Source organism: Chrysochloris asiatica, unplaced genomic scaffold (assembly GCF_000296735.1).
Source record: "Chrysochloris asiatica unplaced genomic scaffold, ChrAsi1.0 scaffold00001, whole genome shotgun sequence".
NCBI classification, from domain to species: Eukaryota; Metazoa; Chordata; class Mammalia; order Afrosoricida; family Chrysochloridae; genus Chrysochloris; species Chrysochloris asiatica.
Genome location: NW_006408519.1, coordinates 11,504,142 through 11,514,649, shown reverse-complemented (window position 1 = coordinate 11,514,649; position 10,508 = coordinate 11,504,142). Strand labels below are relative to the sequence as shown.

Below are 10,508 nucleotides of genomic sequence, written 5' to 3'. Positions count from 1 at the left end.
AACCAGGTCTTCACCCGGGTTCACAGGAGTCTATTGAACGTTGTAGGGCTTAGCTCGCAGCTTCATTGCTGTTTTTCCCTCACTTCCCCTTATTGTTGATGAACGTGGTCACCAATCAGAGTGTGTATTCCCATTGAGTCTTAGTCTTGGAAGGGGGTTTGCTCTGAGTAATAGCTCTTTACATCCTCTCCTGACTTGAAATGGTTAACTCTCCATTGTTCCCACAGTCACATTAAATAATCAATTGGCTGGTGCCAGACACACATTGAGACAAAATTCAAGCCAGGGTACATGTTCCTTTCAGTTATTTATTCAGTCCTTCCCATCCCTGGACTGCTGAGGTTGGTTTGTCAGTCAGCCATCCACCCATCTGTTCCATATAAAGTGTCCTCTTCTCACAAAAAAAGAGGGAGAGTCTGGTTGGAAGCCTTCAGAGGAAAGACCTATTAACTTTAGAATTTGGTGATGTTTCACTGATGCATACTTTTCTAGACTGACAGCTCGTGGAAATTGTATTTGATGTCAAGTAAGTAATTAAGGTTTTGGAGCTGAGTTTACTCACACACACTCATATCCACCTAGACACATATTTCTCGTTGAGATGTGTCAGCTGGAAACAACTGTAATTAAAATTACAGGGAGGGTTGTCAAAAAGCAGTACTTCTATCCCAAAGGTATCTTATTTCCCTGTAATATAATCAAGTAATACTCCTGACACAGGACGGTTATCCTATTTAAGTAATTTCACCATTCTCCAGATTCTTCCTTATACAAGTGGGTGTCAGGTCTCTGGATGTAGATTAAACGGTGAAATCCTAATGTTTATTCTATAATAATACCCTTTAGTTGAGTTGCCCTAATCAGCTCATTGCATGTGGTTACTTGCATTCTTTCATTTGATTTTCACATCAGCTCTATGAGGAAAGTGGAAAGATTAGTATATGTCCCCAAATCGCAGATAGGGAAATTTAATGGCTTACTTGCTCACATTTCCAGCAAGTGGTAATACCAGTTCTCAAATCCAATGGAAAATTGAAATTGGCATTTAGCAAATGCCTTTCAGGTAACGAAATGGTCCAGGTCCTGATAAATTGCCACCCTAATCTTCCCGGAATCCTGTGACCTAGGAGTCACCGCAATAATCTGTACTACTGTGCCATTCTTGATCTTTTTCCCAAAAGAAGCTAAAAGTCCAGGATAGATGTAAATGGTTACCACGCTTGGCTACTATCTGAAAGATGGAAGGTTCGACTCCACCCAGAGGAGCCTTGGCATAGAGGCCTAGAAATCTGCTTCTGAAAATCAGCCATTGAAAACCCTATGGAGCCCCATTCGACTCTGCCACACACAGGGTTACCATGAATTGGAATCAACCCAACAGTAACGAATTTTTGGTTCCATGTACCAGGAAATACTAAGGATGGAAAAGAAAAGACTAGATTCCTACCTTCAAAGATGCCCTAGTCTGGATGGGAAGGCAAACAAGAATGCATGTGATAAATATCCTGGAGGAATTTTGCTTCCAGTACTAGAGAGCACCAAGGAGAGGCACTTGGAGCGATGTAAGGAAGGGAGAATGTGGAGAGGGCTTGCTTGTAGTAGGTTTCCTTCAGTCTCAAGGCAGCAAGTAGCCAGTCCAGTAGGGAGTGGGAGGAGAATCTAGTAGGAAGAGGAAGTTACACTTTCAAAACATAAAGATGATTGAGAGCATCATGCTGCAGGAACCTGTAAGTCACAAGGAACACTAGAATATAGAGGGGAGAGGGAAGATGGATGCAAGCAGGTTGGATGGTTGGGTGGGGTTGGAACTTGTGAATCATAATTAGGACTCTGGCTTTATTTCTGGCAGCAGTGGAGAGCCGTTGGATGGCTCTGAGAGAATAGAACCGTTCCAATTCTTTCAGAAAGGCTGCTCCTGCCACACGGTCAGCTCCTTGATGGAGGGCGGGGGCAGTGCCAGAGGCAGGGGAACCAAAAGGTGACTGTGATAGCATTTCAGCAGTTCATTGGTGAAGGCTGTGTTAAGTCATTGGGTGAAGAGGTAAACAAAGAAGAAAAAATTACAAACCTCTGATACATTTGTGTTGCCTGTGTTGGTCTGTTCTGTTATTTCTTATTTTCTGGTCAGTCTCCTCCCCTATCCTCCGAATGAACTGTCCTGATATTCTGACCCCAATATGAACCAATCCCAAATACCTTTCAGATGAAATTAGTGTGCAGTAGACCAAAAACTACCTGTTCCAAAATGAACCTAAACCAAATCAGTGTTTTACTGTATTGTGTCCTTTGCAGGCAACTGGGTTTAAGTCCAAGACAGCTTTGTGGGAGGGGAATTATTTGAAAGAGCAGCAGAGAGCTTGCTTGTGCTGCTAATGGAAGGAGAGAAAAGACCAGGCAGGTGGGTAGAGGCTGCTCATGAGGAGGCCAGTTTCACTAATAATCAGAGTCCTTTGGAGACTATAAAGTGGAATCCCTTAGTAATAAGTTGCTTTAAGCAGGAGTAAGACATTAGCATTTAGGCATCTTTGGTCCCAAGGATCTTAACATCTGTTATGCTTTTCTCTCAGTCGAGGTTCCCATGGGCGGAGCAATGGAGCTTCATCACACAAATCTGTCAATAGCCCACCATCCCCACGGGAAAAAGACCTTCTGTCCATGTTGTGCCGAAACCAGCTGAGTCCCATTAACGCCCATTCCAGTTACGCACCTTCTTCCCCAAGTAGTAGCAACTCGGGCTCTTACAAAGGAAGTGACTGCAGCCCAATCATGAGGTGAGTCCTGCTCACTGATTCAGGGCACTTAGTTTGTCCTGCTTGATGAGTTTTCCTTTTCACAAAAGGTTGGACACGCTTGCTAATTCTCTACTACCTGTCCCACTCTTAGGTAAGACACTTCTCTGTCTTTTCCTACATTCAGGTAATTCTTCAAGGACTGCTGCAGAAAGAGCACAACCACAGTCTCTAACACGTGGTAGCAGGCCAAGTAGTTACTGACTAGGGAGGAGAATTGGCACCCAGCAGGAGGAAGGTCCTACTCATTTCCCTCCCAACAGGAAAGAATCACTCAAGTGTTTGTTCATCCCTTCATTCAAACACTGAGTATATATTGAGTACTAGGATATGTCAGAGTCCCTGGGTGGGACAAACAGTTAATGCACTTGAATGCTAACTGAAAGGTTGAGGGTTCAAGTCCACCCAGAGGTGCCTTGGGAGAAGTACCTGGTGATCTACTTCAGAAAACTCAGCTACTGAAAACCCTGGCACCCATGAATCACCATGAGTTGGAATCCACTTGACTTCACAACAGCTGTTTGTTTCTGTTTTTTACCATGATGTGCCGATACTGTGTTGTTGTTAAGTGCCGTCTAGTCTAGTCCATTCCGACCCATAGCAACCCTGCATAGGGTTTCCAAGGAGCAGCTGGTGAGCTTGAACCACTGACCTTGCAGTTCAAACGGCTTTGCAGTCTGGCGCATTAACCCACAGCGCCACACCAGGACTCTGTGTTAAGCACTGGGAATAGAACACTGAACAAAAGAGAAGGTCCCTGAGCATATCACCCAAAGGAGGAGAAAGATGTTAGTGATTTAGTGGCACAAACAAGATTCTTCTGCAACACCATGTAGAAAAGGGGGCAGAGCGAGTCTGCTCAGCCTGGAGGAATCAGAGTTGACATGACAGCTGAAGGTCAAGCAATGAGTCGATTCATCTCAAGGGAAACAGGAGGCTTAAAGACAGAAGGAATGAACTTAAAAAGGGGTCACAACAGGACTACTGGGGCTTGGGAGCAGCCGGCTCAGCGGAATGGACTGGCCTAGCTTTGTCTTTTTCTGGAAATCCTGTTCTCATTAGTCAGCCTCCCACTACAGCAGGGATGCCCGTCCTTGGCCAGTCCCGACAAGGACGCAAGATTACCTAGGGATGTCTTGTTTTTCTCTCACAGAACACACTGGTGAGAGGGGAGAAGCCTTGATCCCTTCGGAAGAGAAAACCTTCAGCTTCCATCAGGGGACTAATTTCAGAACAATTAGAATTCAGCTAATAACAATCAGGACCTCTAGGCAGTGGCACATTGTGTGGAAAGTTAGGTCATCTGCTCTCTTCCTTCCCTCTCCCTGCCCGCTCATTGTCCTTTTAATATAAATGCATATTATTCTGAAGGGGCACTCAGTGTAAGACAGTTGTGCATTATTGTGTATGAAGTCATTCCTAAATCATAGAAAAGCCTTCCTCTCCACTGCTTCCCTTCCACACATGTACACCCCTTCAGCCTTCCCAGTCACCAGCAGATTGGCAGGTATGTTACCATGCTCCTGCTGATGTGAAGTCATACATCATTAAAACTTAAGACCCCAACATACACCTGTCATTCCTAAAGTTGATAGCTGTGTGTTCCTTTGGCTTTTTAAAATAAATATATGTAATATTTTATTATGTTTTAGGTGAAGGCTTACACAGCAGTTTAATTTCCCTTTCAACAGTTTCTGTGCAGATTGTTCAGTGGCATTGATTACATTCCTCACAATGAATGACCCTCAGTATTTACGTTTTGCTTTTTCTGTTTCTCTTAATCTAGTTTCCCTACCCCCTTACATTCTCACCTTTGTTTTAAAGTAATTGTTGACCATTTGGTCTCATATAGATGATTTTTCAAAGGATCACACTTATGTAAGGCAATCTATTAAGCTAAAAGGAGTTAGGTTCAGTTCATGTTTTAAAGTGTCTTAGGGTAATATTGGATGTACTCAAGTCTCAACCTAGTCAGTAAGGTCTTTTTGTTGGTTGTTTTCAGAAATTTGAACTTCTGTCCCACCGTTTCCCCCCATTCTGTCAATGCCCATCTGTCGTGGGTCTGATTAGAACAGTCAGTACTGGTAGCTAGGTACCCTGTAGTTCTGAGTAGATAAGGGTGCCTTTTCTGTTTATAATAAAGGACACAGGACAGAAAAATCACCTTTCATTATGTGGGTTGTTTCAGGCGTTCTGGAAGGTACATGTCTTGTGGTGAAAATCATGGTGTCAAACCCCCAAATCCAGAGCAGTATTTGACCCCTCTGCAGCAGAAAGAGGTCACAGTGAGACACCTCAAGACCAAACTGAAGGAATCGGAGCGCCGGCTTCATGAAAGGTGAGTCCACATTTCTCACATTCTGTGGTTTAGGATAATGTATTTTTCCATAAAATGGGCCCAAACTACAGAAAACTTAAAATGAAGAAAAATAGTTTTAATTGTTGCCCAATTTTTTAAACCAGCTTCTCAAATTAGCCATTTGGAATTGTGTGTGATTCATCTATTCCAGAAGCTCAAGAACACTGGTCAGTAAAGAGGAAACTGCTTTTTTCTGGGTGTGTACAGCTTTGACTTGAAACGTTGGGTGTGTGTGTGTGACTATTTTTAAATGGCAGGAACACTTACAGGAACAATCTGCACTTCCAATCCTACATGCTACAGAGCGAAACGCAGTCTTTCCTCTGATTGCGCCCACTGTTGTAGTCACTGTGCCAGTTCAGCTCGTTGAGGGTCTTCTTTTTCGCTGACCCTCTGCTTTATCAAGCATGATGTTCTTGTCCAGGGACTGGGCTCTCCTGTTGTTGTTGCTGTTGTTAAGTGCCATCGAGTCAGTTCCGACTCATAGCAACCCTATGTAGGGTTTCCAAGGAGTGACTGGTGAGCTTGAACGTTGACCTTGGGGTTCTAACGGACTTTGAAATCCAGTGCATTAATCCATGGAATCTTGGTGTGATGTTGTGGGTTAATGCGCTAGACTGCAAAGTCAGTTTGAACTGCAAGGTTGGTGGTTCAAGCTCACCAGTCAGTCCTTGGAAACTCTCTACAGGGTCGCTATGGGTTGGAACCAACTCTACAACTTAACAACAACAACAGCAGTATTAATCCATAGTGCCACACCAGGACTCCTGATAGCCTGTACAAAATAGATGAGACAAAGTCTCGCCCTCCTTGCTTCGAGGGAATATTGTGGTTGTATTTCTTCAAAGACGGATTTGTTCAGCAGTTCATGATATATTCAATATTCTCTGCCATCACAATAATTCAAATGCACTGATTTTTTAGTGGGTTTTCATTACTCATTATCCAGTTCTCACATGCATATGAGAACATTTTAATTCTATGAATTGGGTCAGGCACATCTTAATTCTCAAGGTGATATCATTTGTTTTTGAAAACTTCAAAGAGTGCTTTGCAGCAGATTTGCTCAGTGCAATACATTGGATTTCTTGACTGCTGCTTCCATGAGCATTGATTGTGGATCCAGGTAAAAGGAGATCCTTGACAACTTCAGTATTTTCTGTTTATCATGGTGGTCTTTATTTGTTCCATTGTGAGAATTTCGTTTTATGTTGAGGGGTAATCCATATGAAGGCTGTAGTGTTTGATCTTCATCAGTAAGTGCTTCAAGTCCTTTTCACTTTCAGCAAGCAAGCTTGTGTCGTCTGCATATCGCAGATTGTGAGTCTTGCTCTAATTCAGATGCTATGCTCTTCTTCTTCTCGTCCAGCTTCTTTGTTCAGCATACCTGAGTATGGTGAAAAGATACAACCCTGATGCACACCTTTCCTAATTTGAAACCGTGCAGTACTCCCTTGTTCTGTTTGAGCAACTACTTCTTGTTCTGTGCACATGCTCCATGAGTGGACCCCTTTTAGACCCTGATTACCTCTGTGAGCTTGGATAGCTGTGTGCATTTTTCCAACTATTTCTGTGCTGAGGGAAGAGGTTTGTTATTCTTGGCTAAGTGGTAAGGTTAAAAAAAAAAAAAAAAAAAAAGCATAAAAAAACTAAGTCCACGCCTGTGAGATCTTATCTCAGAGAGAAGGACCTTTGATATCTTGGAACGGACCAGTGTTTCTGCTTAGTGGTTTTCCCTGAAACATTTTGGAATAGACTCACAGAACTAGTTTAGGTAGCTGCGAACAGCTCAAGATGAGTGCAGGGTCTGCGTTCTCTGGGAGCATGGGGGTCGGATACAGCACAGCTGATCTGCTGGTCCTCTCCTGTGTTCCTACAGCAATCTGTCAAAGACTCTAGTTGATAAAACCCTGAACAGATAAGGGTGGGGAATGTAAGGAGGGGTATATCTCACCTGCTTGAAGTAAAGTTGAAAGCCAAGTTCACTTCTGAGGTGAATCAGATTCCTGTCTCTGATGTGAGCACTTATGTATGGGCCAGAGGTACAGAGAGGCAATGAAGCCTGAGGAAGTATTCAAGTCTGGATTTGAGAAAGTAATTCTAACCACAAAATTATATGAATGTCCTAGCTACCAAAACTGCTTATTCACCAAAAATATGACATATATTTACATTGATTATGAAAAAGTATATGTAAGGAAGAATTTTTCAACAAATATTTTGAAACAGATTCACGAGTAGGATCTGAAAATTAAAATAGATTCTCTTCAGTATGTTGTTGGTGTTAAGTTAAGCATGCTCTTGACCCTGCCATGTTGTCTGAGGTGCCCGTTCTTATCCCAGTTGTTCTGGAAGAGAAGATGCAACATTTGCACTTTCAATACAGCTTCTGTAAGGCTGGCATCAAGTCAGTTCCAACTCATAGCAACTCTCTATAGGGTTTATTAAGGAGCAGCTGGTGGATTTGAACTGCCGACCTCATGGTTCAAAGTCTCGTGCTGATCCTACAGTGCCACACCAGGAGTCCAGTATAGACTGGATTTAAGATCATTTTACCTGAGAGGAGAAATAATAAGCAACATTCATAATGTTCTTAGCATTTCATGATTAAAAATGGTTTTCAATTAATATTGGAACAAGATATAAATGTTTTACAAGTCTAAAAAATCTGTCTTTGATGGGTAATTAAAAGTGAAGTGAATTTTCCTTCCATAAACTGTTAGGACACTTTGAAAGGTTAGACTACGGAGATACTATCCAGCTAAGAGATTCTAATGTGTTCTATTAATGAAATTTCAGATATTAAGTCTTGAAGAGCTAGAATTTGTATTTAGTACAATGCTTCACATATAGTAAGCATTTGAAAAGAGAGAGAGACGGAAAGAGAGCAGTAGTAGAGATTTTAATTTTTATACAGATTATTATTCTGGCTATTTTACAATGGATGGTGAGAGTTCATGACTAATACCTGACACAGAAAAAGTTCAAAACTGATTCAACCTCTGTTTCAACTGGGAGAATATGGGTTCTTGATGGTGTGTGAGAATTGCTTACTACCTGTCCAACGCTGACATTTTTCTGAACCCTGCTTGTCTTCCCATTCTAGGGAAAGTGAAATTGTGGAGCTAAAGTCCCAGCTGGCCCGTATGAGAGAAGACTGGATTGAAGAGGAGTGTCACCGAGTGGAAGCCCAGTTGGCACTCAAGGAAGCCAGGAAAGAGATAAAACAACTCCGACAGGTCATTGAAACCATGAGGAGCAGCTTGGCTGATAAAGATAAAGGCATCCAGAAGTATTTTGTGGACATAAACATCCAAAACAAGAAGCTGGAGTCTCTCCTTCAGAGTATGGAGATGGCACACAATGGCTCTCTGAGGGATGAGCTGTGTCTAGACTTCCCGTGTGGTTCCCCAGTAAAAAGCTTCACACTCAACACCCCTTTTGGCAAGATGGCAGATGGGCTGTCCCTGGAAGAGCAGGTCACAGAGGAAGGGGCTGACACCGAGCTGATGGTGGGAGATAGTATGGTCGATGGTACAGATTTGTTGGATGAGATGGTGACAGCCACCACCACCGAGCCTGGTGACCTAGCCCTTCTGCATTCTACTCCTGGGGCAAAGGTCCTTGAGATCCTCCCCATTGCGGGGCAGCAAGAGGAGGGCAGTGTGGTGGTGGAGCAAGCTGTCCAGACGGACGTGGTGCTGTACAGCCCTGCAGTCTCCGAGCTCATTCAGAGCCTGCTCAAGCTCCAGGACCCCTGCTCCTCGAGCTCAGCATCCCCTGATGAATCTGGAGCTGAGCTGACAGAAAGCTCCCCAGAGGCCATCCCTAGTTTAGTGATCGATTTAACTCCAAGAAATCCAAACTCAGCCATCCTTTTGTCTCCTGTGGAGACACCATACAACAAAGTGGAGGTGAAAGCTCATGAAAACCATCTCATGAAAGAGCTGGATTTTGCAGCCTATACAGAAGAAAGATTGGACAGCATCATCCCGTTACCTCCGGGGGATGTGGCTAAGCAGTACTGGAGCAGCAGTTTTCTGGTGGATCTCCTGGCTCTGGCTGCCCCTGTGGTCCCTACAGTTTTGTGGGCATTCAGTACTCAGAGAGGGGGGACAGATCCTGTCTACAACATCGGAGCTTTGCTCCGGGGCTGCTGTGTGGTTGCCCTGCATTCGCTCCGCCGTACCGCCTTTCATATCAAAACCTAAATAGAAGTTGTTACAGCGTATCAGTCTGTCCTGTGTGGCGTTGTGCCAGATGGAGAAACAGCAGGTGGATCTGTGGCGGTCTCTAGTCTGTCGTTTTGCTCCTCGGTCTTTGATTTGCACTATATTTAGTTAAAGCCTGCTCACTGTCTAAAACTGGAGGTATCTTCAAAGGCAAGGAGACCTGGCTCAAGTCATTGTCCCACCAGTGTGATATAGAAAGCATGCTCTTGACCCTGCCGTGTTGTCTGAGGTGCCCGTTCTTACCCCGGTGGTTCAGGAAGAGAAGATGCAAAATTTGCACTTTGAAGACAGCTTCTGTAAGGCTGGCATGTTATTCCCTTGCTTTGCTTTGTACCGTTTTAAAATGTGTAATTGTTCCAGCAATCCAGTGGTCTTGTGCATAGCAGGGGGCAGTAACCAAAAATAAAAATGTCTTTTGTGTGATCAGTTTGAAGAAGTCTTGAATAGCTCTTTAGAGTCTTACTTGAAGTTGATAAAGCGCCTGAGTACATTTTTTTTTAAACTAAATGTAGCTCTAAAGTCTTAAATGGCTTATTTGTTCTTAAACCTGTTAATTGATGAAATTGTTTGTAAGTTTACAATGTATTAATTGCTTACTATATATAGTGTTTTATTGGAAGTTGTTTGTAACCACACATTTAAGCATGACAGAATAAAGATTAGTATTTCCATTGAAATAAATGTTTTCTCCTCCTATAAGACAATTACGTCTGTGACTTACTTTTATATATAACAAGAAACTCTAAATGCATACAGACCCTTTCATTTGTATCAGAAAGGAATCTATCAAATGGAATTAACATGAAAAATAAGAGGGAAACATAATTCTGAAAGAAAGTTGAAGACTTTTTACCGTGTCTTTAATAAAATTTCCTTTCTGAATAAAAGTTAATTAAAATAGGTTTGATCATGTGATTCCACTTTTAAATTATCCAGGCATTTCTCTGTACATGTACTTTATTTAATAAGCATTTATTGAGGACTTTCAGGAAAGTTGGGTTCGTTTTGTTTTGTTTTGTTTTGAGCAGACTGTGTAGTATACGGAGAATATGTGCCTGTGTCAAAATCATTTTCTTGGGCAAAATGGGGTTGGAAACCAGATTGCAGTGTTGAAGATAGAATGGGAGA

At 42.7% G+C, this 10,508-nt stretch overlaps 1 protein-coding gene across 5 annotated transcripts in view; it reads left to right on the top strand.

Moving 5' to 3' along the window:
- The window catches only part of SYBU (syntabulin (syntaxin-interacting)), a 95,652-nt gene extending 85,567 nt beyond the window's left edge, over window positions 1-10,085 (top strand). For all 5 annotated transcript variants that reach the window (XM_006830651.1, XM_006830650.1, XM_006830652.1 and 2 more), the window contains 3 exons: window positions 2,568-2,771; window positions 4,978-5,127; window positions 8,255-10,085. In XM_006830651.1, coding sequence (XP_006830714.1) covers window positions 2,568-2,771; window positions 4,978-5,127; window positions 8,255-9,359 — 1,459 coding nt within the window. In that variant the 3' untranslated portion in view covers window positions 9,360-10,085. The remainder of the gene's footprint in view (window positions 1-2,567; window positions 2,772-4,977; window positions 5,128-8,254) is intronic.
- Window positions 10,086-10,508: the final 423 nt, after the last annotated feature.